The 26,937-nt window shown below is 45.9% G+C and overlaps 1 protein-coding gene across 1 annotated transcript in view; it reads right to left on the bottom strand.

Moving 5' to 3' along the window:
• COL22A1 (collagen type XXII alpha 1 chain) overlaps window positions 1–26,937 on the bottom strand; it is a 310,548-nt gene that overhangs the window by 48,297 nt on the left and 235,314 nt on the right. The window contains exons 32-40 of the mRNA XM_075920074.1: window positions 21,869–21,910; window positions 20,626–20,658; window positions 11,146–11,199; window positions 10,708–10,761; window positions 6,883–6,927; window positions 4,954–5,007; window positions 2,334–2,387; window positions 1,031–1,135; window positions 13–57 (exon numbers count right to left, since the gene is read on the bottom strand). Of these exons, the coding sequence (XP_075776189.1) occupies window positions 13–57; window positions 1,031–1,135; window positions 2,334–2,387; window positions 4,954–5,007; window positions 6,883–6,927; window positions 10,708–10,761; window positions 11,146–11,199; window positions 20,626–20,658; window positions 21,869–21,910 (486 nt within the window). The remainder of the gene's footprint in view (window positions 1–12; window positions 58–1,030; window positions 1,136–2,333; window positions 2,388–4,953; window positions 5,008–6,882; window positions 6,928–10,707; window positions 10,762–11,145; window positions 11,200–20,625; window positions 20,659–21,868; window positions 21,911–26,937) is intronic.

Raw genomic sequence — 26,937 nt, 5'->3', positions numbered from 1 at the left:
GTAAAGGCTCACCTTGTGTCCGAGGAGTCCTGGTAAGCCTGGGGAGCCTCTTTCACCCTAAATAGCCATAATCGAAACAGAAAATAGTCAACACGTACCATGCAGAAGCTTGGCCTTTGAAAAATAAAGAAAAGCGATTCTTACATCAAATGAATAATTTCGTGGGATCCACGAAGGAACTTAGCAGTTGTGACACTGAGCGTTTAACTTTTAGGCATCCAGAGAATCACAGGAACAAAACATGGTCCAGAAAGCCTGAGTTAGGAGCCTACCTATACAGTGAATGGGGAACGAGACACCCCTATGAATATAATCCCCCAAAGCCAGTCTACTAGGTGGGGAGCTGCCTAGTAGGAGATTCCAAGAAGAGGGATGTCTGTGCTAAAGCTTCAGGGATGTGTCCTTCTCTGCTTAGAGATACACAAATGGGAACCCACTACCAGGAGTCTGGTGGCTTAGGCACCAAAGATGATGTCTCGTGGGGACTGAGTTAAGTCCTTGTGATGTCCTGAATCCACTGAAAATGGCAAGGGGTGGAAGAGGAATAGCGGCAGGAGCTCGCCTTCTAACTTCTATCTTAATAGAGCACTCACCTGGGGCATGGGAGACCCAGCATCAGCATCCCCCTCTGCCTAAGAGGGAGACAGGACTTGAACAGGGAGGGATGGGTGTCTCCCACATCTCAGGAGAGGGCTCTAGCCATTGAATTACAGGATATTCAGATGTGGGGCTCCTTCAATCTCTCCCAGTGAAGCTGTTCTACTGTGGATAACTGCTGAAATAGTCATTGGCCAGAGAGAGAGAGGAAGAGCCCACCTGCGAGGTAGGAGAACAGCAGAGGCGAGCAAGTTTCCTGTAGGTGCTGATATTGACAGCCGTATCCACTCAAAGGGTGGCTGTTGTCAGTCTCAGCGTGTAATAACATAATGCTGCACTACAGTTTTATACTCTGCTTCTGCCGAGGCAATTTCATTTGAATTCCTCTAGAAACTGGGCCTAGTCGGATGCAGAGTGCATAAAGAGGACTTACCCGTTCTCCGTCTTTACCCTTCCCGGGTAAGCCAGGTATTCCAGCAGGGCCAGGCTCACCTGACAGCCCAGGTAGTCCTGGTTTTCCTTCCTTTCCTGGGTCACCCTGTGGAAGGCATGCCAATTGTGAGCTAAGGTCCATTTCTGGAGCATATCTCCCAGGAGGATAAATATGTCCAATGCTTCCGTCTAACTTGTACAAGCAGAACGTTCCTCAGTGTCATAGGAAGCCCCGTTGTATGTTATTACATGAATGTAATGATGCATCTTCACCTTTATAGTCAATACTCTCATGAGGGTGTTGGGATTTCTCCCTTTAAAAGAAAACTTTAGTCCTAAATGGTTTGGGGCTTTGCTAGGATAAAGTTTCCTCCAGTCTGTGTAATATCGATGCAGTTACACTCAGCAGAAGAGCTTGAGTTACTAGTCCTCTGCTTTAACAAGCGGGGGAGAAAGGACTGGTAGCAGGGTGTTCCTTGTAAGGGGTCCTTCCCTCTTCCGTTGGAGAGGGGTTCTTGATTCTAGAATACCCTTTTCCTTCACCTTTCTATTGTGGTGCCCCCATTTGCTTTGGAAACATACTAGAAGACGCATTTAATTCAGGGAACATTCGGGTTTGAAGGAAATTGAGGGATCTGATGAATGTTGGGAACATGGATGGTGATTTGGTGGGAGGGCTCGATATACTGGGACTTCTCTACATTTTGCAATGTTATCCTTCTGTTGTGTGCAGCTAATGCCAATGTTACTGTTAATCATTTCTAATATAGAGCCCATTCAAGGATCAGGGCTCCATCATACCTGGCTTGGTACTGGTGACAGTCTTCACCCAAGACAATTTACAGTCCAGAGGCAGACCATAAAAGTTGGATGAGACAGACAAATGGAGGGGAGGATGTGCTGGGAGGAGAAGGGAGCTGTACAATTAAAAGAGGTTGGTATGAAAGCAGAAGAAGTCGCAGCTTGCCTAGCTGGTGCTGTAAGATTTTGCTTACAGCTGGAGATTTACAGATTGAAACAAAGAGCTTAGAACCCCCCACAATCATCCCTGAGCAGATGTGTTTTCAAGCCAATGACAAAAGCGAAGAAGGTTTTTTCACTGCAAGATCTCCTGTCCTATTAATACTGGTAGTGGTTTATACAGTGAGAATCAAGAACAATTCTATGGCCCGTTTTACATAAAAATTCAGACTACATGAGCTAATCATTCCTTCTGGCTTAAAAGCTATTAATCCTGGTCACCACTCAGAGTGCTAAAAGTCCAGACACACATTTATATGACAGACATGAAATAACTGCTGTACCTTTTCACCCTTTTGTCCATCTTTCCCAGGTTGGCCAGCATCTCCAGGAAGACCCTGTGGATTAAAAAAATGCTACTGTTTAAAACTGTTCTTTTGGGTGGTATTTGATTCTAAAGGAAATGAGATAGACAGAGGCACTGGACTTTGCGTCTGGAGGATTTGGACAATTTATACATTGTGGTTTATGACGCTCGCCTTTCCTAGTACAGACTACTTGTTATCCTGAGACCAATGAACAAGAAGAGATGTACATCAGCTGCCTGGAAAAGACAGAATGAACTGCAAAGCAAAAGCGAACACTAAATCGTTCCAGATTTGTGCGCCACTTCTCCCCTAACCAAAATATATCTCCCTCCTCTGCAAAATCCTGCTGGAACTTCCTGGTTTGCTGAAAATAACCCAGAAAGCACGTTAGAGATCAGAGATACCAGAAGCCTTATTACAACCAAAAGACTCACCACATTTATCGTTGTGTCTGATCCCCTACCCCAATATTCAGTATACAAGGCGTCCCTGCTATAAGTCACCCCAGTATACATCTGTTCCTCACTAAAGTCATCGACACTTATAGGAACTGATGCATTATAAATCCTCTCATTCCATGTTCTTAATTCACACAAAAAAAATGGTGAAAGTCACAAAAGTCAGCCATGGGGAAAAAAATCCCTGCTTTATGTTGTTTTGCTATGAGTTCAAGGTGTTTGGACCATATTATAGAGAGGACAGCCTGTAGTGGGAAATTCAATACACAGCTGGGATTAATTCAGTGCGCATGTTACCCTTGTATTTCACTTTTCATTTCCTTGAAATAATAGGCGGATGGGCTCATATCAGACTTCTCCGATACTTTCTAGCTTGGACCAGTGGTTTTCGAACCACAGGTTGTGACCCATTACTGGGTCGTGGAATATCAGGCCCTGGGCCTCATTGCTGTAGAGAGATCAGGTGACCCGTGGGGGTGCTATGGCAACTACCTGCCTGTCCTGGCACCGTAGACTACACTGCGCTCCTAAATGGAGGGGGGAGTGCACAGGTCTCCACGCACTGCCCATACTCCAAGCTCTAGCTCCACACTCCCATTGGTTGGGAAGCTGCTGCTGCTGGTTTCTGGGGTGCAGTATGGTCTGCGGTGCCAGGAGAGGCAGTAACCTGCCTTAGCACCCCCACTGCACTGCTGACCAGGAGCTGCTCAAGGTAAGCCCCTCTTGCTTCAGCCCTGACACCCCCTCCCCACACACACAAATCCAGAGCCCCCTCTTACAGCCCAAAGCTCTCTTCTTCAGCCCCACCTCGGAGTAGCCAAATTATGTTGGGTCATGGGCATCAACAATTTTCTTCAACTGGGTCATGAGAAAAAAAGTTTCCCTCCAAACTGAAGAATATAACATTCCTTTCTCCTTCCCTTTCTTCCATGCTGAAAGAAGGCCGCGATTTGTAAGTCGGGAGTTTCAAGACAGGTGCTTTCAGGAGGTTGTGGGATGAACTACACCTCACCAATAAGGCCAGGGGAGGGCTCGGTTTGAGCTCATCACTAAGCAGTGCAAATATTTGGAGTTATCCAGCATCTGTTAGTGGTACAGCCCGCCCTGTGGGCTTGTATTGGTTGTTCTGACTGCAAGTTAGAACACAGTATTGAAATGAATATTATTTTCCCACTTCAGCTGTCTTTCACCTCATTCATGAATATGCAAAGTATCTTCATGATGTTAATACAGCCCAATTTAATTAGAATTGGCAGAGAGAACCAGTAGGCAGCTGATCTAATAATAGTTAGATAGTCTATTAGCTCTTATCACGTCACCCAGCACTTCTGCTGCTCTCATTTGCACAACTGATGTCCCTGAATGTGTTGCAATTAAAAGTTCAAACCCTGTACTCACTCACACAGGTGTAAAACTAGAGTAAGACCAGAGACACTAAAGGAATTATTGCAGATTTCCACAGACCAGCCTCTTCAGGCTTGCACCTGGACTGCCGTTACTGTTCTGATTCTGTCTTGACTACAGACTCTGAGCTTGTTTGTGACTCTGGACCTCGATTCCAGCTCCACCCTTGGCCCATTTCCAATCCAACATCTGGCTTCGACCTCTGCTCCGACCGCTAGGCCTGGCCAGGAGGCAGTGCCTGACAGTGAGAACGTCCTATTGAATATACCACTCCCAAGCTATCCAGGACCACTGAGTATCTCAAAGAGAGTAACAGGCTGCAATTCAGAGGTGGCAAATATTGGCCCATGGGCCAAATCCGGACCATCAGGCTTAGCCCCTGGTGGGCCCCAACTGCTATATTTACCTGTAGCTCTGCAGGCACCGGTGATCATAGCTCCCATTGGCCACAGATCACCGTATCTGCCCAAGAGGAGCTGTGGGAAGTGGTATCCCATTCCACACCACTTCCTACTGCTTTTAATGGCCAGGAACAGTGATCCGTGGCCAATGGGAGCTCTGGTCGCTGGTACCTGCAGAGGTACAGGTAAATATAGCAGCAGACCACCAGGGGCTAACCCTGGTGAACTACAAAAACAACAGCAGCAGAACCTGAGAGATGGAAACCTCAGAAACCAAGCAAGAGAAATGTGGCAGGGTACAGATGGGGCTCAAATCCATTGATGAATACATACCACGTTTCCTGACAAGCCTTGGAGACCTGGGGGTCCAGCAGGACCAGGAGGACCCTGTTGTAAGAAAAAACCATGAAAATATTATTTGTATTATTGTAGGAGCTAGAAGTTTCAAATGAGATTGGAGTCCACCTTTTCCTAGGTGCTGTACAAGTACAGAGTAAAAGAGAACACCTGGCTCAAAGATTTTACAGTCGGCATTAGGATTCAACAGTACACAACAGGTTAAGACATCTCTTGGGAATTTAAAAATTATCCATTGCCACGATAAATCCCGACAGATGCTCCACCAGCTTGGGGAAAACAATCTCACCCTGAGAATAAAATACAGAGGGTCTGATCACGGATGCCATTATGCTGATTTATCACAACGATACTGGCTCTAGGGCAACAACGTCTTCTCGGAAATTTCCACCCTTTCCCTGCTTTTTATATGTGCAGCGAGGTCGCTATTTCAGCCGGTGAATATTCGGAATCGGTAGCACAAGAACTCAAAGGCTTCGACCCCCAAGGAACAGTCAGACGCACGTCCAACTTCCTTACACTGACGTGGCAATTATGGACCCCATCCTGCAACCAGTTATAGGGCCTGATCCACAGCCTAATGGGAAGACTCATACTGCCTTAAAGGGCTTTGGATCAGGCCCATAATGATAGATCCTTCTTTGTAGAGCACGGTGAGATCTATGGATGAAAAACGCTAAAAAAGAACGAGGTGTTCTCAGCGTTGTTGCTATTACTAAGGCTATGCCTACACTTACACTGATGTCGAGTATGTGCACTGCATGCCCCTTAGATGAGATGCTAGTTAGGCGAGTAAAGACATACCAGGGTACGTATCCTACATTGCTGTCCACCCCCCCACCCAGTGCCTTCCCCAGCTACACTGCTACTTCCAGTGTTGTGTCTTCCTACTGGTACCTTTTCCTGCCCCAGGGAAAGGCTCTAGCAGAGGGAGGCAGCAGGGAAAAGCTCAGGCCATTCCCCCCGACTCAGGGGTTTCCCCTTTGCAGGGAAAGTCTCCAGCAGTGGGAAACTGCTCAGGCCTGGGAAGATAATGGGGAGAGGCTCCAGCAGCTCCCCACTGCCAGCGCCTTTCACCGCTGTGTGTAGTGACACCCCTTCATGTGGATGCAGCCTGTTTTTCACGGCAGCATCTACCCTATCCTGGGCACTCCCACCAGGCCTAGAACAGCCTGATAGACTTCAGTAGGGGAGCAGTCATGGTACAATAGGCCGTAACTGGGCTGAAGGACAGAAACGATCAAGGCAAGGACATTTTCTGGTATCGAGCCTTCACCAGACGGAAGGCTCCTCAAAACCATTTCTCTACTGCCTCGTGCTCTCTTCAGCACTTCCTTTTCTGCTGGGCTTGGCTTGAGCAAGGCGTAAGAACCTGCCCTCCCTGGGGTACACTGGGATCGGAGTCATTAGTGCTCGCTTGCACTCAGCTCAGCCCATGGGAACATCGCTCCCCTGACAGGCGTGCGTGGTGGTTTTATGGAAATAATTCGCCTTTTTGACAAAACACTGAATTGACGACGCAGGAGGAGAAGCGTAAAGCTGCCCCAGATCAAAACCAGGTTGTGGCTCTGGAGGAGCGATAAGCTCTCGGCACCAGATGTTAGCCTGCGCCTGAAAGGCATCCCCAGAGCTTTAATAGGCACCATGCCTGGAAACGGGGGGGGGGGGGGGGAGAGAGGGGCTCATCTGAGTATCCGACTGCACAAACAAAACTCGGGCAATCTGGAACCATGTTCATTGAACTGCCTGGAGCACCTATGGCTGAGCAGTTTGTATTTCTCTTTGCTCAGAGTCACAACTCTTGTTGGAGCTGCAGAATATTATTAGTCTGTAAGGCAGCTACTTCTGAAAGCCGTCAGGTGTGTTCCCATGGAGAAATCTGCCCTCAGTGAAGCAATGACTCACAGTATCTCCTGGCTCTCCTCTGGCTCCTTCCTGTCCCTTGGCGCCCTAGGGAGGAAAAAAAAGGGACTTAAATGGATTAGAAACCAGACTCATCTGCTTACCAGACAAGCAGCCTGGGACCCTCCAGACACTGGAACATGCTCAGTCTAGGCAGCAGGTTGAGCCAATCAATTCACAAAGGACTTAGTGCCAAGCTGATGGCTTCCAGTTCTCTACCCGGCAAGAACAGGTGATGTAGCAGCTCCAAGAATTAACCGGGTAAAGAATTAACAATAGTTGATCAGTTCAGAGGCTGTTATTCAGCACGGATGTGGGGACTGATGGCTACTCAGAGGGTATGTCTACACTACAAAGTTAGTTCGAACTAATGGATGTTAGTTCAAACTAACTTTCATAGGCGCTACACTAGCGCTCCGTTAGTTCAAATTTAATTCGAACTAACGGAGCGCTTAGTTCGAACTAGGAAAACCTCTTTCCATGAGGATTAAGCCTAGTTCGAACTAGCTAGTTCGAATTAAGGCGTGTGTAGCCCCTTAATTCGAACTAGTAGGAGGCTAGCCCTCCCCAGGTTTCCCTGGTGGCCACTCTGGCCAACACCAGGGAAACTCGTATGCCCCCCTCCCGGTCCTGGACCCCTGAAAGGGCGACGGGCTGGCTACGGTGCCCATGCCAGGTGCAAGCCTGCCAGCACCCAGCCAGCAGACCCTGCACCTGGCACGGATCGAGCAACCCACCCGATACCCCCCAGCCATCCCTCTCTTCCCGGGACCAGGCTGGCGGCTCCCGGGAGCTTGCCCGGAATCGCAAGAGGCGGGCACCCGCCTAGGCTAGTGCGGACATTGTGGACCTCATTCACGATCTCCGCACTAGGCACAGGAAAGTGGCCGGCTAGGGCAGGAGAGCTGCCAGCCTGGCCACCCAGGAGCAGGTGTGCAAGAGAATCAAGGGGGTCCACTGAGACCCCCGACCCTGAGCCCTGAGCTTACAATGGCTGTCCTGGGTCAGACCAAAGGTCCATCTAGCCCAGTAGCCTGTCTGCCGACAGCGGCCAACCCTGGGGACCCTGGAGGGGATGGACCAAAGACAGTGACCAAGCCATTTGTCTCGTGCCATCCCTCTCCAGCCTTCCACAAACCTTGGGCAGGGACACCACTCCTACCCCCTGGCTAATACCACTCCATGGACCCAACCTCCATCACTTTATCTCACTTCCCTTTAAACTCTGTTCTAGTTCTAGCCTTCACAGCCTCCTACAGCAAGGAGTTCCACAAGTTGACTCTGCTTTGTGAAGAACAACTTTCTGTTACTAGTTTGAAGCCTGCTACCCATTCCTTTCCTTTGGTGTCCTCTAGTCCTTCTTTATGGGAACTAATGAAGAACGTTTCTGTATGCACCCTCTCCATCCCACTCCTGCTTTTAGAGACCTCTATCCTGTCCCCGCTCCATCTCCTCTTTTCTAAGCTGAAAATTCCCAGTCTCTTTAGCCTCTCTTTATATGGGACCTGTTTCCAACCCCTGATCATTTTAGTTGCCCTCCCCTCTCCCAGCCTCTCTCTTCCCCTCTCCCACCTCCTTTTCCCAGTCTCCCCCAGTTTTGTTCAATAAAGACAGATTCCATTTTGGAAGACACATTATCTTTATTTTGTACATCAAGAAGAGGGGCTAGGGAAGGGTAAGTGGAAGGAGGTGAGGGAGGAATGGGGCACGAGCCCCCGATGGGGAGGACTGGGCTGGCTCTGCAGGCTTCTGGGGGTGGAAGCTCTCCTGCAGCCCCCCAATTGCCCCCTCTCCCCAGATGGCAGCCTGCGGCAAGTGCAGCTGGGCTGATGGCCGAGTGCTGTGATGTGCCCAGTGTGGGTACTCCGGGCAATCCAAACCAGGACTGCTTTGCAAGCGGGGCACCCCTGAGAACTGTCTGTCCGAGGTGGGGATCGGGACCCTTTAAGCACAGCCCTCGGCTAGCCTGAGACAGCATCTCTACGCTTTAAGTCCTCCTCTGATTCCCTGCCGGCACTGCTTCCGGCCATCCTTAAGCCCGGTTCAGGGTCCACTTAATGTGGACATGCTAGTTCGAATTAGCAAAACGCTAATTCGAACTACTTTTTTAGTCTGGATGCGTTAGTTCGAATTAGCTTAGTTCGAATTAACTAATTCGAACTAAGTTAGTTCGAATTAACGTTGTAGTGTAGACATACCCAGAGAGGGCAAAATGCATGCCCACCTGTAGGGCCTACGCACTACCTATATCCCCGTTCAGCTGGAATTTTGGCCCTGACTTGCAGGCTGTGTCTACACTGGCCACTTATTCCGGAAAATCAGCCGCTTTTCCGGAATTACTTGCCAGCTGTCTACACTGGCCCCTTGAATTTCCGGAAAAGCACTGACGATCTACTGTAAGAAATCAGCCACTTTTCCGGAAATACTATGCTGCTCCCGTTCGGGCAAAAGTCCTTTTTCCGGAAAACTGTTCCAGAAAAGGGCCAGTGTAGGCAGCACAGTAGTGTTTTCCGCAAAAAAGCCCCGATCGCGAAAATAATGATCGGGGCTTTTTTGTGGAAAAGAGCATCTACATTGGCACGGACGCTTTTTCGGAAAAAGTGCTTTTCTGGAAAAGCATCTTGCCAATGTAGACGCGCTTTTTCCAGAAATATTTATAACAGAAAACTGTTCAGTTTTAAGCATTTCCGGAAAAGGCTGCCAGTGTAGACGTAGCCGCACGGTGTAACTATAGGCACAATAATAACACGCTAAGGATGAATGTCCATGCAAAGGGCCTGCTCTGGCCGTGTGAACCACAAAAGTCAATGTGGATAGTCAGGAGAGCTAACAGGATCTCCCGGCCCCTGGGAAATGTGTGTGTGGGGGGAAGTGGGGGGGCTCCAGACTCCTGGGCAATGTAGGGGGTGGCTTCTTGCCCCCAGAAGGGGCAGAGCCTCAGGCGGAGCTGGGCTCTGGAGCATATGATGCAGGGAAGGACCCAGGCTCAGGCCCTCTAGAATCACCGTCCTCCAGGGTAACTGTCCCCTTTGCCCCCCCCCCCCCATCGGTGGAAGGTTCTTGTGGGATTTGCTGTGTGTGGACTTCACCAGCAGAGCATTCAGTAGCATTACAGCTTTGGCTGCCTTGCCATCACTCAGCCTGCCACTGCCCTCAAACCTTTCTTCTTCTTCTTCCTTTTTTGTTACGTTCGCCACAGTGCTTGTTTAAGGCAGCTCGAGACTGACAGTCCAAGCAACAGTCAATTTCTATCCCCGGGCCAGGCACAGCGCTGGCACTGCGGTTTTCTCCAACACTACCTAGCAAACTGGCTTCAGCCCTAAGCTGGCGGGACCATGACTAGGGAAGAGAGTGGTAATGCTGTGCCCTTTCTGGTGAGACAGTCAACAGGAGCTGTGATCAGGGCTCATTTGCAATGGTGTTTTTTGCCGTCCCGGGAATTTTTCAGTGGCAGCTAGCCTAAAACCATGTCCCCATTTCGCATACACCCAGGAGACTCTGAACCCTGCCCTGGAATCCTTTTCTAAGGCGTTGTAATCCCAATCGATGTGTTAGCCCAGTGGGGAAGTGGAAACAGAGCAGCCTCAGCTCTTGAGAGACATGGGCTGAGAGAACTGCTGCTTGCAGACCAATGTAGAGACACTTAGGGCTCCACTCTTTTCTCCTTCACCCTGGGGTTAAGCAGGGGGCACCTAATTCCATAGAGGTTAATGGAGGGCTGAGAGGGGAATCGGACCTTCGGCATCCAGGAGCAGGGAATGTGTGAAACCATGTGCACCAAGACAGCAAATAGCTGTCAGTCCAAGGAGTGTAGTTGAGGTGGCTCACCTGTGGTCCTGGAGGTCCTGGCAGCCCCATCTCACCAGGGACACCATGCGGCCCCTGCAAAGGAAGGGGAGGAAGGAAACAACTCATTTATTCTCCTTGGCAAACGGTGGTTTGGCTCATTTTTCCCCACTCTGGGGAAGAAAAGGATTTTGTATGTTGGGAGCTACCATAGCCTGGGTTCATTCCAGATAGGAGGGAGAAGACATGCCCATTCCTCTTGAGCTCACCCAACCACTACTGTAGAGGAACAATGGGTTAAAAACTTAGCATTTCGTAGACACACACACACTCTCTCCTGCTTTCTTCCCCCGCCCTTCCCAACACCAGGAGACCTTACAACACCCTCCACAAAAGAATATGATGCCTATCCACATTAAGTTAGCTAGAGGGCAAGGGAGGCTCAAAGCTATTTTGGAAGAAATACTGTCGTGCACTTACAGGTTCCCCTCTGCCTCCTCGATCTCCTTTCTCTCCTTTCGGCCCAGTTTCTCCCTGCCACAAAACAATGAGAGGATAAAGAATGAAAAATAAATGAGTTATCTCTCCAGCTAGCCTGATAAAAAGCCAGCGCTTTGTTCTTTGGCAGAGGCATTAGACTTGTTTCCATACTGAGGCTGATATTAGGAATTTCTCATCCCACGTTCACAGCTGAATGGATTTTTCATATGAAGTGACTATGAGCTGCACTGAACTTAGAGCCCACCCTGTGGCCTGAAAGCAGAAAAGAGAACACCCCATTAGGGGTATGGCCATGAATGCTATCTTTACAAAGGGCCTAAGGTTAAGACCCCTCCAACCAATTAAACAGGCTTTGGAACAAAGCCAAATGAATGAGAGAAAGAAACTTTTTCAGCTCAACCGCTACCATTGCCACTCATAGCTAAAGGACTCACATTGGAAAGATGAACAACCTCATGCCTTCTGTCCAGAAGAGAGACTTTTTTGGGGAGAGAGGTTGTTAGTGGCTACAGCTCAGCACAATAGCTGTGAAAAAGCCCCCTGCTTTTCTATGCCTAGTAGAAATACATTTTCAACTAAAAAATGGTTATCCTCCCTGGGTGTGTCTAGACTACACTTTTTTCCGGAAAAAAGTGGCCTTTTTTTGAAAAAACTTGCCCTGCATCTAGACTGCTGCCACGTTCTTTTGAAAGTAAATCGAAAGAATGTGGCAGTTTTTTCAACCACGGAAAACCTCGTTTTATGAGGAATAATGCCTTTTTTCGAACGTGTTCTTTCGAAGCAAACTGTGCTTTTTCGAAAGAGAGCATCCAGACTGCCTGAGTGCTCTCTTCCAAAAAAGCAGCTTGCTTTTGCGAAACTATTGGTTGTAGTCTAGATGCTCTTTTTCCAAAAAGGCTTTTTCAAAAGTATATTTCGAAAAAGCCTCTTTCGAAAGAGGCTTGCAGTCTAGACGTAGCCGCTCAGAGAGGATGTTTACATAGCATCTGCTGTCTTAAAAGTTATATTACAACTTGGTAAATTAAGGGCCAGAGAATTCTCTCTCGGATACATTTATTGTCCTGATAAGTCAGAAATGAAACATCCACAATAATGGTACCAGGGTCAATGATTAGAGCCTTACACAAATACAAAATCTGTGTCCGCATCAATGAGCAGTGGATATCTGTGTTGACATCCATGAATGTGGATACCCATGTGTCATGATCATGAGGGTTAACCAGCATCCTGTGGACTAAGGGGTTAACTATATCCCTTACCTAAACCAGGTGGCAGGCAGCCAATAAGAATGTAGGTAGGAATTTCAAACTAGGACAAAGGAATATTTGGTTTCTCCCTCCTTTGTCCTGGGGCAGTTCCTTCCAGCTACTGAGACAGACAGACATATGTCTCTCTTCAAGAAACCCTTCTTCACTTTCTGTAAGTAGGGTAAAGTTTAGATAAATCCATTAAGTTTTACTGTTTTATGGTTTGGGAAATGGGATCTTATGTTTGTGAATTTAAACATGGGTTTTGCTCTCCTTTGTAAGTTCCTGGCCCATGGTAAATTTCTCCTCCGTGAATATATTATTTTGTTACTTTTCCATCTAGTTATTATGCTTGCAACAGGAATATTGTGGTGATATTAAAAGTTCTTTCTCTTTCCTTTTTATTAACCTGGTAGTGGTGAATGATTGTGTCCTGGTTTGTATTTTAGGGGTAAGATTTCCCAAGTGATCTTTCCCCTGATTTTTTTATCAATACTTGGGTGATGGCAGTGGAGATTTTATTCCCAAAATCTAGGTTGTTAAGATTTTGAGGGGAAGTCTTATACCAAAGCCTGGTAGATAAGGTTTTGGGGTACTTTTACTGGCCCCCACTTCTGGATTTATCGTGCCAGAGTGGGGAAGGAGCCATGACACCATGCATATAAAGAAGATATATGCAAATCTCCAGGGTTCTAAATACAAAATTTGTATCTGCCTCCGCATCCTTATCTGTAAAAATGAGCTGCAGATTAGGGATTAATAGTCAATGCAATAGTCTATAGGGCTTCTCCGCCTTTGAAGTGTAGCAACAGCCCCAGGGTGGTTTCTACACATCAAAGGTGAAAGCACTGTGGGGAGCACGGGGCCTGCAGTCCCCCCGCTGGCCCTGTGCTCCTCATGGTGTTTCAAAGTGGCAGCACCGCAGGGAGCTCAGGGTCAGCTGCCGCTTTGAAATGCCTTGTGCAGCCTGGGGACACCCCAGCTGGCCCTGCAGTGTTTCAAAGCAGCAACGCCACATGAAGCCCAGGGTCTTGCCCCAGGCATCCCCTCCTCACCCGTCCCCTACCCCTCTGCTTTGCTGCCTCTTTCTGATAGAGGTAGCAAGCGGGGGTGGCGGGGGGAGAGCAACTAGTCAAGTAGCCTGTCGACTATCCGATAATCATTTGCTTATCGGATGGTTGACTAGTCCTTCACATCCCTACTGCAGATAACCACATCCACCCACGAATATAAAGCCAATATCCGCAGATTAGTGGTGCATCTACGTAGCACCCTAAACTCAAAATAATATTCGCAGTTTGCGCTACACAAATTGCGTCTCTTATTTCAAATCTATTTCAAAATAGCTTATTTTGAAATTTGGCACATGTACACAGCGCTGAATTTCGAAATAATGCACAATTTCGAGACATCCCTTAACCCTCATGGAACAAGGGTTACAGGTATCCCAAAGTAGACACACAGTGTAGATGTATCCTTAAAGGGTTCTACCAGTGAACTATCCCATCTCCCTACAAAGTTACAGAGCTAATGCCATTATTCCTGACTCATCTCTGAAAGATGGGAGTGCATGGGCTAGCCTTGGGTATCACCAGTGATGTGGATTCAACAGCCACTCTTTGCAGCTTCTCCCATAAACTTCTTCTTGTGTTCATAAAGTTTCCCCTCCCTGCTGCAACATCACCACACTATTTTGTATGCTATTGTTACTGACTAATGGGATTCATTTACCCGGTCTTTCCTTTTTATGATGTCTGCATATTTCCATGCTGGTGGAATATGATACAGCAGGAATCCACCTTTGCTTTGGATTCTGAAAAGCCAATGGTCACATTCATGCTATTTGCCTATATTTTAGTGAATGGCACAGTTACTGGAGAAGCGACTGTCCTCTATTGGTGTGAGTCCACTACACTAATGATTCTAATGGTGTAGGACCAGGCTACTTAAGAAATTCCAAATCTCTATGTGAATATATGCTTTCAGGCAAGAACACTCAAACTTTTTTGGTTACATCATTGTATAAAATCTTTTAGTTGTCCAGTCGAGGAGCAGAAGCAATATCATGCAACACCACGACTAGTCCAAACAAAGAGTTCATATAGTTCTTTGTGGTTTGAAGTTTGTTCACAAGATCTGTTTCTCAAATCATTTCCACTAGCAACAGATTTGTGAAATTCACAATCTATCTGAAAACTATTTTCCAAACAAAAAAAAATAAAGACTGAACTTACAATAAATATGATTTACAATAAATAATTCAACTCAACTTAACACTCGTCCTATTCTGACAGTCTCAGATGCCACCTAATGGCCTACAGAAACATGGCAAACTGGTTTACTAAATTTATATCAGCCAAATATGGTAGCTACACTTTGGGTGAAATAACATTTCAAACGAGTATGCGTTTTTGTAAATCTTCTGCATGGTGAGAATACCCAAAGTGTCGTCATATTTTAACAAGGTCAAAGAAAAGGATGTTCTTAATAACTGTAAATATAAACAGGTATTCCCATGGAAACTAAGGCTGCAAGAGGAAGTAATCACTCAATAGTCTAAGGAGGCAGCTCATTATTAGTCTTTCAGCCTCCTTTTTGCCTCTGTATTTACATTTTAGTTGAAAGATAGTACCATCCAAGTGAGCCTCCAGGCTTGGGGCCCGATTTTTAAAGGAACTGGGAGTTAGGAACATATTCTTAAAAAGCTGTCCCTAATGTCATTCAGTAGCCACTACATAGGTAGAATACAGGCAGGGCAAATTAACATGCCTCAATCTGAACAGGGCAGGATCACCTACATGGACCCTCCCAATTAGCTGAACACATGGCCAATCTGGTGAGATTGTCAGTGCTGTCAAACAAAACTACATATTACATGGGTCTGGATTCCTGTCCAGGGCACATGATCTTAAACCCCCTCTCATTTCATACAGCTCAATGAACAGAGATGGGATAGTTCCAACTAATAGTTGGATTGGATTGCAACCAGCAGCTGTATTGGAACTAGCAGCCCCCATTGCTAACCCCTTAGTGACTGCCTCTTGCTGTTTTCATAGAATCATAGAGCTGGAAGAGACCTCAGAAGGTCATCAAGTCCAGCCCCCTGCTCTAGGCAGGACCAATCCCAAATAAATCAATCCAGGCAGGACTTTGTCAAGCCAAGACATAAAAACCCCTAGGGATGGAGATTCCACCACTTCCCTAGGTAACCCATTCCAGTGCTTCACCACCCTCCTTCTGAAATAGTTGTTCCTAATATCCAACCTAGACCTCTCCCACTGTAACTTGAAACCATTGTTCCTTGTTCTGCCATCCATCACTACTGAGAACAGCCTCTCTCCAGCCTCTTTGGAACCTCCCTTCAGGAAGTTGAAGGCTGATATCAAATCCCCCCTCATTCTTCTCTTCTGCAGACTAAACAAACCCAAATCCCTCATCCTATCCTCATAGGTCATATGCTTCAGCCCCCTAATCATTTTGGTCACCCTCCGCTGGACCCTCTCCCATGCGTCCACATCCTTCCTGTAGTTGAGGGCCCAGAACTGGACACAATACTCCAGATGTGGCCTCACCAGAGCCGAATAAAGGGAATAATCACTTCTCTGGATCTGCTGGCAATGCTCCTCCTAATGCACTCTAATATGCCATTAGCCTTCTTGGCTACAAGGGCACACTGTTGATTCATATCCAGCTTCTCATCCACTGTAATCCCCAGGTCCTTTTCTGCAGAACTGCTACTTAGCCATTTGGTTCCCAGTCTGTAACAATGCTTGGGATTCTTCTGTCCCAAGTGCAGGACTCTACACTTGTCCTTACTGAACCTCATCAGATTTCTTTTGGCCCAATCCTCCAATTTGTCTAGGTCACTCTGGACCCTATCCCTGCCCTCCAAAGTATCTACCTCTCACCCTAGATTAGTGTCATCTGCAAACTTGCTGAGGGTGCAATCCATCCCCTCATGCAAGTCATTAATAAAGATTTTGAACAGAACTGGTCCTAGAACCAATCCTTGGGGCACGCCGCTAAAAACCGACTGTCAAGCTGACATCGAGCCATTGATCACTACCTGCTGGGACCAACCTTCTTGCCAGCTTTCTATCTATCTTACAGTCCATTTATCCAATCCATATCCGCTTAACTTGCTGGCAAGAATATTGTGGGAGACCGTATCAAAAGCTTTGCTAAAGTTAAAGTATATCACATCCACTGACTTTCCCATGTCCACAGAGCCAATTACCTCATCATAGAAGCTAATAAGATTAGTCCCTTCATGAATCCATGCTGACTATTCCTGATCACTTTCCCCTCTTCCAAGTGCCTCAAAATGGATTCCTTGAAGATCCTTTCCATGATTTTTCCAGGGACTGAGGTAAGACTGACAGATCTATAGTTCCCTGGATTGTCCTTCTTCCCTTTTTTTTTATATTAACTTCTGCCCCACTAGAAAAAGAAGCAGAGTGGGTCAGCTTGCACCCCACTATTTTGTGAGTGTGCAAGAGATTGGGGAAGACTGCAAGGAGGACTAATGCCTTCCTGGTTTATGCAGGACACGATCAAAACTACAACACTGGCATTCCCAGAATGCAAGATGTCTCAAAGAGCAGAGGGGACAGGGCACACTGCACCTTCTACAAGGAGTTCTCTCCAGAGCTACTCCTCTGTTAATACAATGAGGAGTCCTGTGTCAACTTAAAAATTAACTGATTTATTTGGGCATAAGCCTTCATGAGTAAGACCCACTTCATCAGATGCTTATGAAGCAATGCATCTGATGAAGCGTGTTTGTACCCAAGGAAGCTTATGCCCAAATAAATCTGTATAGTCTTTAGGGGTACGTCTACATTGTGGACTAAAGTCGAATTGAGCTACACAGCTTCACCTACAGCTTCACCTACAGCTTCACCAGCAGGCCTCAGCTGGAGTACTGTGTCCAGTTCTGGGCGCCACATTTCAAGAAAGATGTGGAGAAATTGGAAAGGGTACAGAGAAGAGCGACAAGAATGATTAAAGGTTTAGAGAACATGACCTATGAAGCCAGGCTTCATGAAGTGGGCTTGTTTAGTTTGGAAAAAAGAAGATTAAGGGGGGACATGATAGCGGTTTTCAAATATCTAAAAGGGTGTCACAAGGAGGAAGGCGAAAATTTGTTCCTCTTGGTTTCTGAAGACAGGGCAAGGAGTAATGGGCTTAAAGTGCAGCAAGGGAGGTTTAGATTGGACATTAGGAAAAAATTCCTAACTGTCAGGGTGGTCAAATATTGGAATAAATTGCTAAGGGAGGTGGTGGAATCTCCCTCTCTGGAGATATTTAAAAACAGGTTAGATAGACATCTGTCAGGGATGGTGTAGACGGAGCTTGGTCCTGCCTTGAGGGCGGGGGGCTGCACTCGATGACCTCTCGAGGTCCCTTCCAGTCCCATTATTCTATGATTCTATGATTAATTGAATAGCTGAAATCATATTAGCTTAACTCAGCTTTAGGTGCTCTCTACAGTGCAGGAAGTTGAAGGAAGAACACTTCCTCTGACTTCTCTTACTCCTTGTGAAATGAGGGTTACAGAATTTGGAATAAAAAGCCTGTCCTTTCCAAGTTATTTGAACATAATGGGCTTGCTGTGTAGAAGTGCACTTGGTTATTTCGAAATAACGCTGCAGTGTAGACATGCCCTAAGGTGCCACAGGACTCCTCTCTGTTTATGCAGCTACAGACTAACACGGCTGCCCCACTGAGAGCTGTCCTATTATAATGTCATTCTGCACAGGTCCCAAAGACAGCAATGTGTCCTAAAGGAACAACTCAGCCCTTATGGCTCGATATAGACCCAAACCCATTTGTCCTAGTCACGGCATTCCATTGATGATTGACCAGCTTTAAGGTAAACGTATTTAACTAATAGGGAACAATGAATGAGTAAAGAGAGGACTGTTGCTGCTGAGATCCCGTAATCCCTGGTTCCCCATCACTGTGAGAGAGGCAGCAGGAAGTATCCTGCAGGATGCCTGGCACTTTCTAACTTCCTCCTGAAACTTTTGTCTTAAGAGCACGGCCCCAGTGATGGCCAACCTCTTGGCTGACACCGCAGAGTTTGAACCAGCAACCTCTGGAGCTAAAAGCATGATCTCAAGCTAAAATTCTGTACCTAAGGACTATAACAACTCATATGCCAATCCACAAAGGAGACATATAGCAGTCACTCATCATTGAATTACACCCCTCTGCAAACATGTCATAACTTTTCTGAGCTTTTTAGTCTGTGAATATGCAAAGTGAAGCTAACTCTACCTACACCTTCCCTATCTCTGTTGTGGATACCTGGAATCCTGGAATTATATTTGCTGATTTCCCCTAAATTAAATGCCATTGTTGTCATTTTACAGATCAGGAAACTAGACCCAGAACTCTCTGCCACTGACTCTACGCATTTAATTCTCCACTGCATTGCAGCTGATGCAGTTATTTACATCTGCACAAAGTGAGGGCAATACACCGCAACAGCAGAACACTGAGACCTTGTATTTACACCTGTACAAAAGTGTTACTGGGTATTCCATAGGGCTTTATGAAAACACTTGTATAAATATGACTATGACATAACTGGACTATGCTTTATTTGAAAGGTGGTATCATTGGAAAGCTTGTAATCTACTGAATAGGATTATCCCATTTGTGTGCACGTATCATTCCTGCATTTGGGGTTAGAAATATGGAGTATAAACCTGTGTTATTGAAGTAGTTATGCTAAGGAAATGCCACTAAGAGTACTCGAGGGTTTTTATTATTAATTGGTAAGAAAACAATGACTTGTAAATGGACTTGTTTTTCCTGTAAGCAAGGGAGAAAGGGCTATTGTGTATCCTTCCAAAAGGCGGCCATATCACCTAACACTGGGCCCCACCTTGGACGCTGTACTTTTCCACTGAAAATGAGAAAAAATTTAAACTGAACACAAAGGATTCTCGCCTTTGTCAAAATCTCTATAAATGTAGGAAGCCAAATAATAGGGGCAGCTGCCAGATGTCAAGACACTCCGGAGTAGCACCCAGAATGGCTGCTGGAAACATCTAAGACTGAAGAGAGGAGAGGATTAAGCCCAGACTAGGAAGCTGTCCAGTCTGAGAAAGAAGCTTATCAGAATAACCAAAGGTGGGATTGTCCATGTAACCTGTTTCTTAGTTGTAATAGTTAGTGGTGTGGTCTGTTTTATTTTATTTAGTAACTCACATTGTTCTGTCTGCTGTCTCTTATGACCATTTAAATCCTATCAATAAAAACACTTTTGTTTATTAATAAGCCCTGTATAAAGTAATTTTTACTGAGAGGAGAGACAAGGAGTCTGCAAATCTCTCTTTACCCTGAGAAAGAGGGCAAACATGAGCTTACTATGTAACAAACTTTATACGGAGCAGGATGGATTTATCTGGGGTTCAGCTCCCATTGAAGCTGTGCATCTGGGTGCTGAAGTGAGTCCTTTAACTGAGCCTTCTCAGAGTTGATCTGATCTCAGTGTCACTATTACACTGCAGTGGGCTGTGACTCCCATCTCCGTGTCATTGATGGAGGAGGTTGGAGGTCCTGGTTCAGCAGACCAGAGTTGAGGGGAACCTAGGAGGGCAGGTAGGTTGGCTCAGTGGGATTTCAGCACCTCAAGTGACAGTCTCTGTGACTGAGCCCATGACACAAAGCACAGACAAAATCCCATCATTCTGCTCTGATAGCATGTGTCACTTGCATTGTGCAGATATAAATAAGTTGCAAGACCATGGAGAACAGAGATAAAGTGAAATAAAACCTACGAATCTGTCATGCTGAGCTCTACCATTTTTGTTTTTGTTTGTTTTGTTTTCAAATATCACCCCTGTGACCAACCAGCTGTGCTCTGTGTTGTTTGTTCAAATCGCCCTAGGCTCTACTGGTCTCCAAAAATTATCACCCTGCATTCCTATGTCCCAGTCCTGTACCTCTGCACCTCTGAGAGCTCTCACCATCTTGTTGGGCTGGGACAGAATACACCTGCATCCCAACCAATTACTGGGGATGTTGTGATTACTGGGACAACGGTGGCATTTTCATGGTGACTGGCCACAAAATGGTGATATTGCTTGGAGCCAGACACCAGCTGAGTTCTTTTGCACAATGCCTTTAAATTACATGTAAAAACCCAAGATGATTTTATCTATCTAAGAGGCTGGTTTTATTAGACAACTTTACTTACAGGAATCTGAGGGCGTGGAGTAAACAAGGTTGTCTGGAAAGAAAAATCAAAAAATTAAATAAAGTTAGTACAAACACATTCACAAAAGTCGTCCTTCAAAGTGATTTTCCTAAAAGGTCAATCATCCCTCTCTCTTAGCTGGCAGGTCCTTTCATCTAATCTAGCGATCTTCAGAAAGAAAGGATCCCAAACATGCCTGAACGCTGTTGGGGTATTTGAAATATGAATCCCGAGTTTTCAAACGAGCCCTATGGTAATAATGAAGGCAACCAAAATCCCAGATTCAAACAGTTTTGGAATCTGGATCTAACTTTTACTCTTGATCCCATCTCTAGCATAATTAAAATTCCCCCTTTGGACCAAATTCAGGGCCAGTATAAGTAAGGGCACCTTCCTCTGAAACTGACAGGTGCTTTCCTATTTCCAGGAGGGGTGCGGGAAGCGGACAAGTTTCAATTTGGTGATTCGTCGGGTCCTATGTTGAACTCAAACTAATTCCATTTGTTTCACAATGGGTCCCTGGACTCTGCAGGTCTCCTAGGCCACAAGCACAATATGGTTTATCAACTGGAGCTTCTCTCATAAAGGACTGGAGGGTAGATGGGCACTGGATTGGGATTCCCCTGAGCCAAAGGAATGCCTTAAATCTATATTGGTAATGCAGTGCAACCCAGTCTAGGATTCCACCTGCTATTTCTATGGGCATGGTAAAACTCAAGTGGCATGCTCTCTGCAAGATCTGCTCAGTTTTCCATTGAACCATGTTGAAAATAAACTAGTTTCTTTGGGAAACCACCAGGAAATCCTGGACTGAAACACCTTGCTTGGTTTAAAAGAATCCTGTATGATCCATGCAATAAACCTGCAACTTGTAAACTCTTTCTCCACCTCTGAGTAGGCACAAACACACACTCTTGCCCCAGCTCGTACATCTATTATACATGCCACTGATAGGAAGAGATGCAGAAACTCTGTGAAACTGATGCTATTGTATGAGGGAGCAATGCATCAGAGAGATACGAACACACCAACCTCTTAAGAATTATTGGACCAATTGCATCCATGGTCTAGCTCCAGTGAAGCTAACGGAGTTATACAAGTGTGAAATAAATAGTTCCTGGTAAAGGAATGAGAAACCTGGGAGAACTGAGTTTAGGAGGTTTGTGCAGAAAATGAAACTGCCACCTATTTGTCTGTACACCATCTCTGCATTAGCGCATGGGATGGATGCAGTATTACTTACTGTTCCGGGTAAACCTGGGGGACCAGCAGGGCCCACGTCGCCCTAAAGAAGCAAGGGTGAGGAGGCATATGTAAGGAATAGGATGGCAACAAACTAAAACACAACACAACTACGATTCTGCAACATTGCAGCTGCAAGATGTGGCTGTACCAGATGAGACCTACACAAAGGAGGTCCTGTCAGCTTAGAATGGATACTATAGATCCCAGGACTCTTTTGCTGACAGATGGATTTTACCCCAATGTCCTTGGCCAAAATTTTCTCTCTCGTTGTTGTGCAGTTTAACACATGAAAAATGTCAGTTGGCTTCCCCTTTTATCCCAGGGGACTGGGGGTGTCCATGCACTATTTTGGGGGCTGAAGGGGTGAGAGGCTGGGCTCTGGGAGTGAGTTTGGGTGCTGAGTGCAGGCTCTAGGATAGGGAAGGGAGTGGGGGGGGGGGAGGCATGAGGGAGAGTGGGGGGGGACAAGGAGCAGGAGAATGGATGTGGTGCTTACCTGGTACCTGGGCAGCAGCTCTTAGGCATGGGACAAGGGGTTTCTGTGTGCTGCTGCCCACCGGCACCTCCCCCACAGCTCCTACTGGCCACAGGGAAGCTCAGGGTAGGGCCAGCGCATGGAGACCTCCCTAAGGGGCCACAAAAATGTGCTGGCAGCCACACAGAGAGTGAGCAGGCAAGAAGCAGTTCTAGCTCCACGCTGCTGGTGGTTGTGGAGGGGGGCTCTGCCGGGCCCTTTAAAATGACCCAGAAGCGGGCAGGGCCACAGGATGCTGTGAGACAGGCGCGTGGGGCAGAAGGCAGAGCCGGGGGGAGACCCAGCCCTGAAATTTGCTGTAGCTAGGCTACTGTGCCAGGAATATTCTTAAAGTCCAGGCACCATGGGTCCATACACTTCACCTTCCCTGCTGGGGGGGAAGGTTGCATTATGTGTGAAGGAAAGCATAGAATCAAATGAAATAAAAATCTTAAATGAACCAAACTGCTCCATAGTATCTCTATGAATCATAACTCCATGCTCTAATAGTAAGATTACAGCAGCAGGGATATATTACTGACCACCTGACCTGGATGGTGATAGTGACTGTGAAATGCTCAGGGAGATTAGAGAGGTTATAAAAATAAAACCTCAATAATAATGCGGGATTTTGACTATCCCCATGATGACTAGATACATGTCATTTCAGGACAGGATGCAGAAATAAAGTTTCTTGATATCTGAAAATGACTGCTTCGAGCAGCTGGTTCTAGAATGCACAAAGGGAGGCACAATTCTTGATTTAGTTCCAAGGGAACACAGGATCTGGTCCAAGAGGTGAATATAGCTGGACCACTTAGGAATAGTGACCATATATAATTAAATTTAACATCCTGGAGGCAAGAAAATCACCACAGCAGTCCAACACTGTAGCATTTAATTTCAGAAAAGGGAACTACCCACAAAAAACGAGGTTAGTTAAAAAGAAATTAAAAAGTACAGTGCCCTAAGTGAAATCTCTGAAAGTCGCACAGAGATTTTCTAAAGACACCTTAACAGAGGCTCAACTTAAAGGCTACGTCTACATTGGCCCCTTTTCCGGAAAGGGCATGGTAATTTTTGAAATCGCAATAGGGAAATGCGCGGGGGATTTAAATATCCCCCGCGGCATTTAAATAAAAATGTCCGCCGCTTTTTTCCGGCTTTTAGAAAAGCCGGAAAAGAGCGTCTACACTGGCCCCGATCCTCTGGAAAAAAAGCCCTTTTCCAGAGGATCTTATTCCTACCTTGAAGTCAAAGTAGGAATAAGATCCTCCGGAAAAGGGCTTTTTTTCCGGAGGATCGGGGCCAGTGTAGATGCTCTTTTCCGGCTTTTCTAAAAGCCGGAAAAAAGCGGCGGACATTTTTATTTAAATGCCACGGGGGATATTTAAATCCCCCGCGCATTTCCCTATTGCGATTTCAAAAATTACCATGCCCCTTCCGGAAAAGGGGCCAATGTAGACGAGCCCAAATGGTATACCCCAAAATATCAAAACATAAAAAGAGAACAAAAAAGTGCCACCGTGGCTAAGCAATAATGTAAAAGAAGCAGTGAGAGGCAAAAAAGCGTCATTTAAAAAGTGTGACGTTAAATACAAGTGAGGAAAACAGAAAGGAGCATACATTCTGGCAAGTGATGTGTAAAAATACAATTAGGAAAGGCCAAAAAAGAATTTGAAGAAGAGCTAGCCAAAGACTCAAAAAGCAATAGCAACTTTTTAAGTACATCAGAAGCAGGAGGCCTGCTAACCAACCACTGGGGGTCACTGGATCATTGAGATGCAAAAGGAGCATTCAAGCATGATAAGACCATTGCAGAGAAACTAAAATAATTATTTGATCAGGCTTCACCACTGAGGATATGAGGGATAGTCCCAAACCTGAGCCAGGCTTCTTAGGTCACAGATCTGAGGAACTATCCCAAATGGAGGCGTCATTAGAAGAGACTTTGGAACAAATTGATAAATTAAACAGTAATAACTCACCAAGACCAGATGGCATTCACACAAGAGTTCTAAAGGAACTCAAATGTGAAACTGTGGAACTATCATCTGTGGTTTGTAACCTATCCTTTAACTCATCTTCTATACCATATGGCTGGAAGACAGCTAACGTGATGCCAAGTTTTAAAAAAGGCTCCGGAGATTATCCTGGCAATCACAGGCCAGTGAATCTGACTCAGTACCAGGAAAACTGACTGAAACTAGAGTAAAGACCAGAATTGTCACACACATAGATGAACATAATTTGTTATGGAAGAGTCAGCATGGTTTCTGTAAAAGGAAATCATGTCTCACCAATCTATTAGAATTCCTTGGGGTGGGTGTGGGGGGTCAAGAAGCATGTGGACAAATGAGATATAATGTATTTAGAGTTCCAGAAAACCTCACCAAAGGCTCTTAAGCAACGTAAACTGGCATGGGATAAGAGGGAAGGTCCTCTCATGGATTGGTAACTGGTTAGAATATAGGAAACAAAGGGTAGGACTAAATGGTCAGTTTTCAGAATGGAGACAGGTAAATAGTGGTATCCCTCAGGGGCCTGTTCTGGGACCAATCCTATTCAACATAATTATAAATCATGTGGGAAAAGGGGTAAGCAGTGAAGTAGAAAACTGTGCAGATGATTAGGCCCAGCTCTAGGGCAAGGCGAGCAAGGCAAATACCTTGGATCCCGCACTGCTGAGTATTCACCATCTTCCGGCCGGCCCAGGGGCCCCGCTTCCCCCACCCTGCCTTGGGCCCTGCAAACCCTTTGGCCAGGCCTACAGATGATGCCATACTACTCAAGCTAGTTAAGTCTCAGGCAGACTGCAAAGTATTATTAAAAGATTTCTCAAAACCAGGTGACTGGGCAACAAAAAAGCAGATGAAATCTAATGCTGATAAATGCAAAGAAATTCACACTGGAAAACATAATCCCAGGTATACATATAACCAGGGCTTGCCGAACCGATCATTCTGCGCATGCGCGGATCGCCGGAACCCAGCTCTTCCGGGTTACAATCTACTCACCACGGGCGAGTAGACTGTATAATTTGTCGAGCCCTGCATATAACATGGGGTATGTCTACACTACCCCACTAGTTCGAACTAGTGGGGTAATGTATGCATACCGAACTTGCTAATGAAGCCCGGGATTTGAATTTCCCGGGCTTCATTAGCATAAAGCCGGCGCCGCCATTTTTAAAAGCCGGCTAGTGCGAACCCCGTGCCGCGCGGCTACACGCGGCACGGGCTAGATAGTTCGAACTAGCTAGCCATTCCGAACTATCTGTACGCCTCATGGAACGAGGTGTACAGATAGTTCGGAATGGCTAGCTAGTTCGAACTATCTAGCCCATGCCGCGTGTAGCCGCGCGGCACGGGGTTCGCACTAGCTGGCTTTTAAAAATGGCGGCGCCGGCTTTATGCTAATGAAGCCCGGGAAATTCAAATCCCGGGCTTCATTAGCAAGTTCGGTATGCATACATTACCCCCCTAGTTCGAACTAGGGGGGTAGTGTAGACATACCCATGATGACTAAATTAGCTGTTACCACTCAAGAGACAGATCTTGGAGTCATTGTGGATAGCTCTCTGAAAACATCCACTCACTGTGCAGCAGCAGTCAAAAAAGCAAAGAAAATGTTGGGAATCATTAAGAAATAGATAGATTATAAAACAGAAAATATATTGACTCTGTATAAATCCATGGTATGCTCACATCTTGACTGCTGCATGCAGATGTGGTTGTCTCATCTCAGAAAAAAATACTGGAATTATAAAAAGTTCAGAAAAGGGCAACAAAAATGATTTGGGGCATGGAATGGCTTCTGTATGAGAAAAGATTAATAAGACTGGAACTTCTCAGGTTAGAAATGAGGTGACTAAGAGGGATATGACAGAGATCTCTAAAATATAACTGGTGTAGAGAAAGTAAATAAGGAAGTGCTATTTACTCCTCATAACACAAGAACTTGGGGTCACAAAATGAAACTAATAGGCAGCAAGTATAAACAAACGAAAGGAAGTATTTCTTCACACAACGCTCAGTGAGCCTGTGAAACTCCTTGCCAGAGGATGTTGGGTGCATTTAGATTACAAGTTTTTTTTCAGAAAAATGTCCGTTTTTCTGAAAAAACTTCACCTGTGTCCACAGTGAAATCACATTCTTTTGAAAGAAAATCGAAAGAATGGAGGGGGTTTTCCGACACTGGTAAACCTCATTCTACGAGCAAGAACTCCTTTTCTGAAAGAGCTCTTTCAGAAAAAGGCTTGTGTGGACGCAGAAGAGGGTGGTTTTTTTTTTTTTTTTTAAAGAAAAGGAAAAAAAGCACAGGTGCTATGGTGGCTATTCTGCCCAGAGTAATCACAGCTTACATGCGAGAGAATGTCCAATGAGCGTGCAAGCATGTGCAAGCTTCTTTCGAAAAAGAAGATCACTTTTTATGTGCTTTTGAAGTGTGAACACTTTTGAAAGAAGCTTGCAGTCTAGATGTACCCGTTGTGAAGGCCAACATTAAAAAAAAACTAGATAAATTCATAGAAGATAGGTCCTTTGATGACGATT

Source organism: Pelodiscus sinensis, chromosome 2 (assembly GCF_049634645.1).
Source record: "Pelodiscus sinensis isolate JC-2024 chromosome 2, ASM4963464v1, whole genome shotgun sequence".
In the NCBI taxonomy this organism is placed as follows: Eukaryota; Metazoa; Chordata; order Testudines; family Trionychidae; genus Pelodiscus; species Pelodiscus sinensis.
The sequence above is the reverse complement of the archived record's forward strand: the minus strand, read 5'-3'. Positions and strand labels throughout refer to the sequence as shown.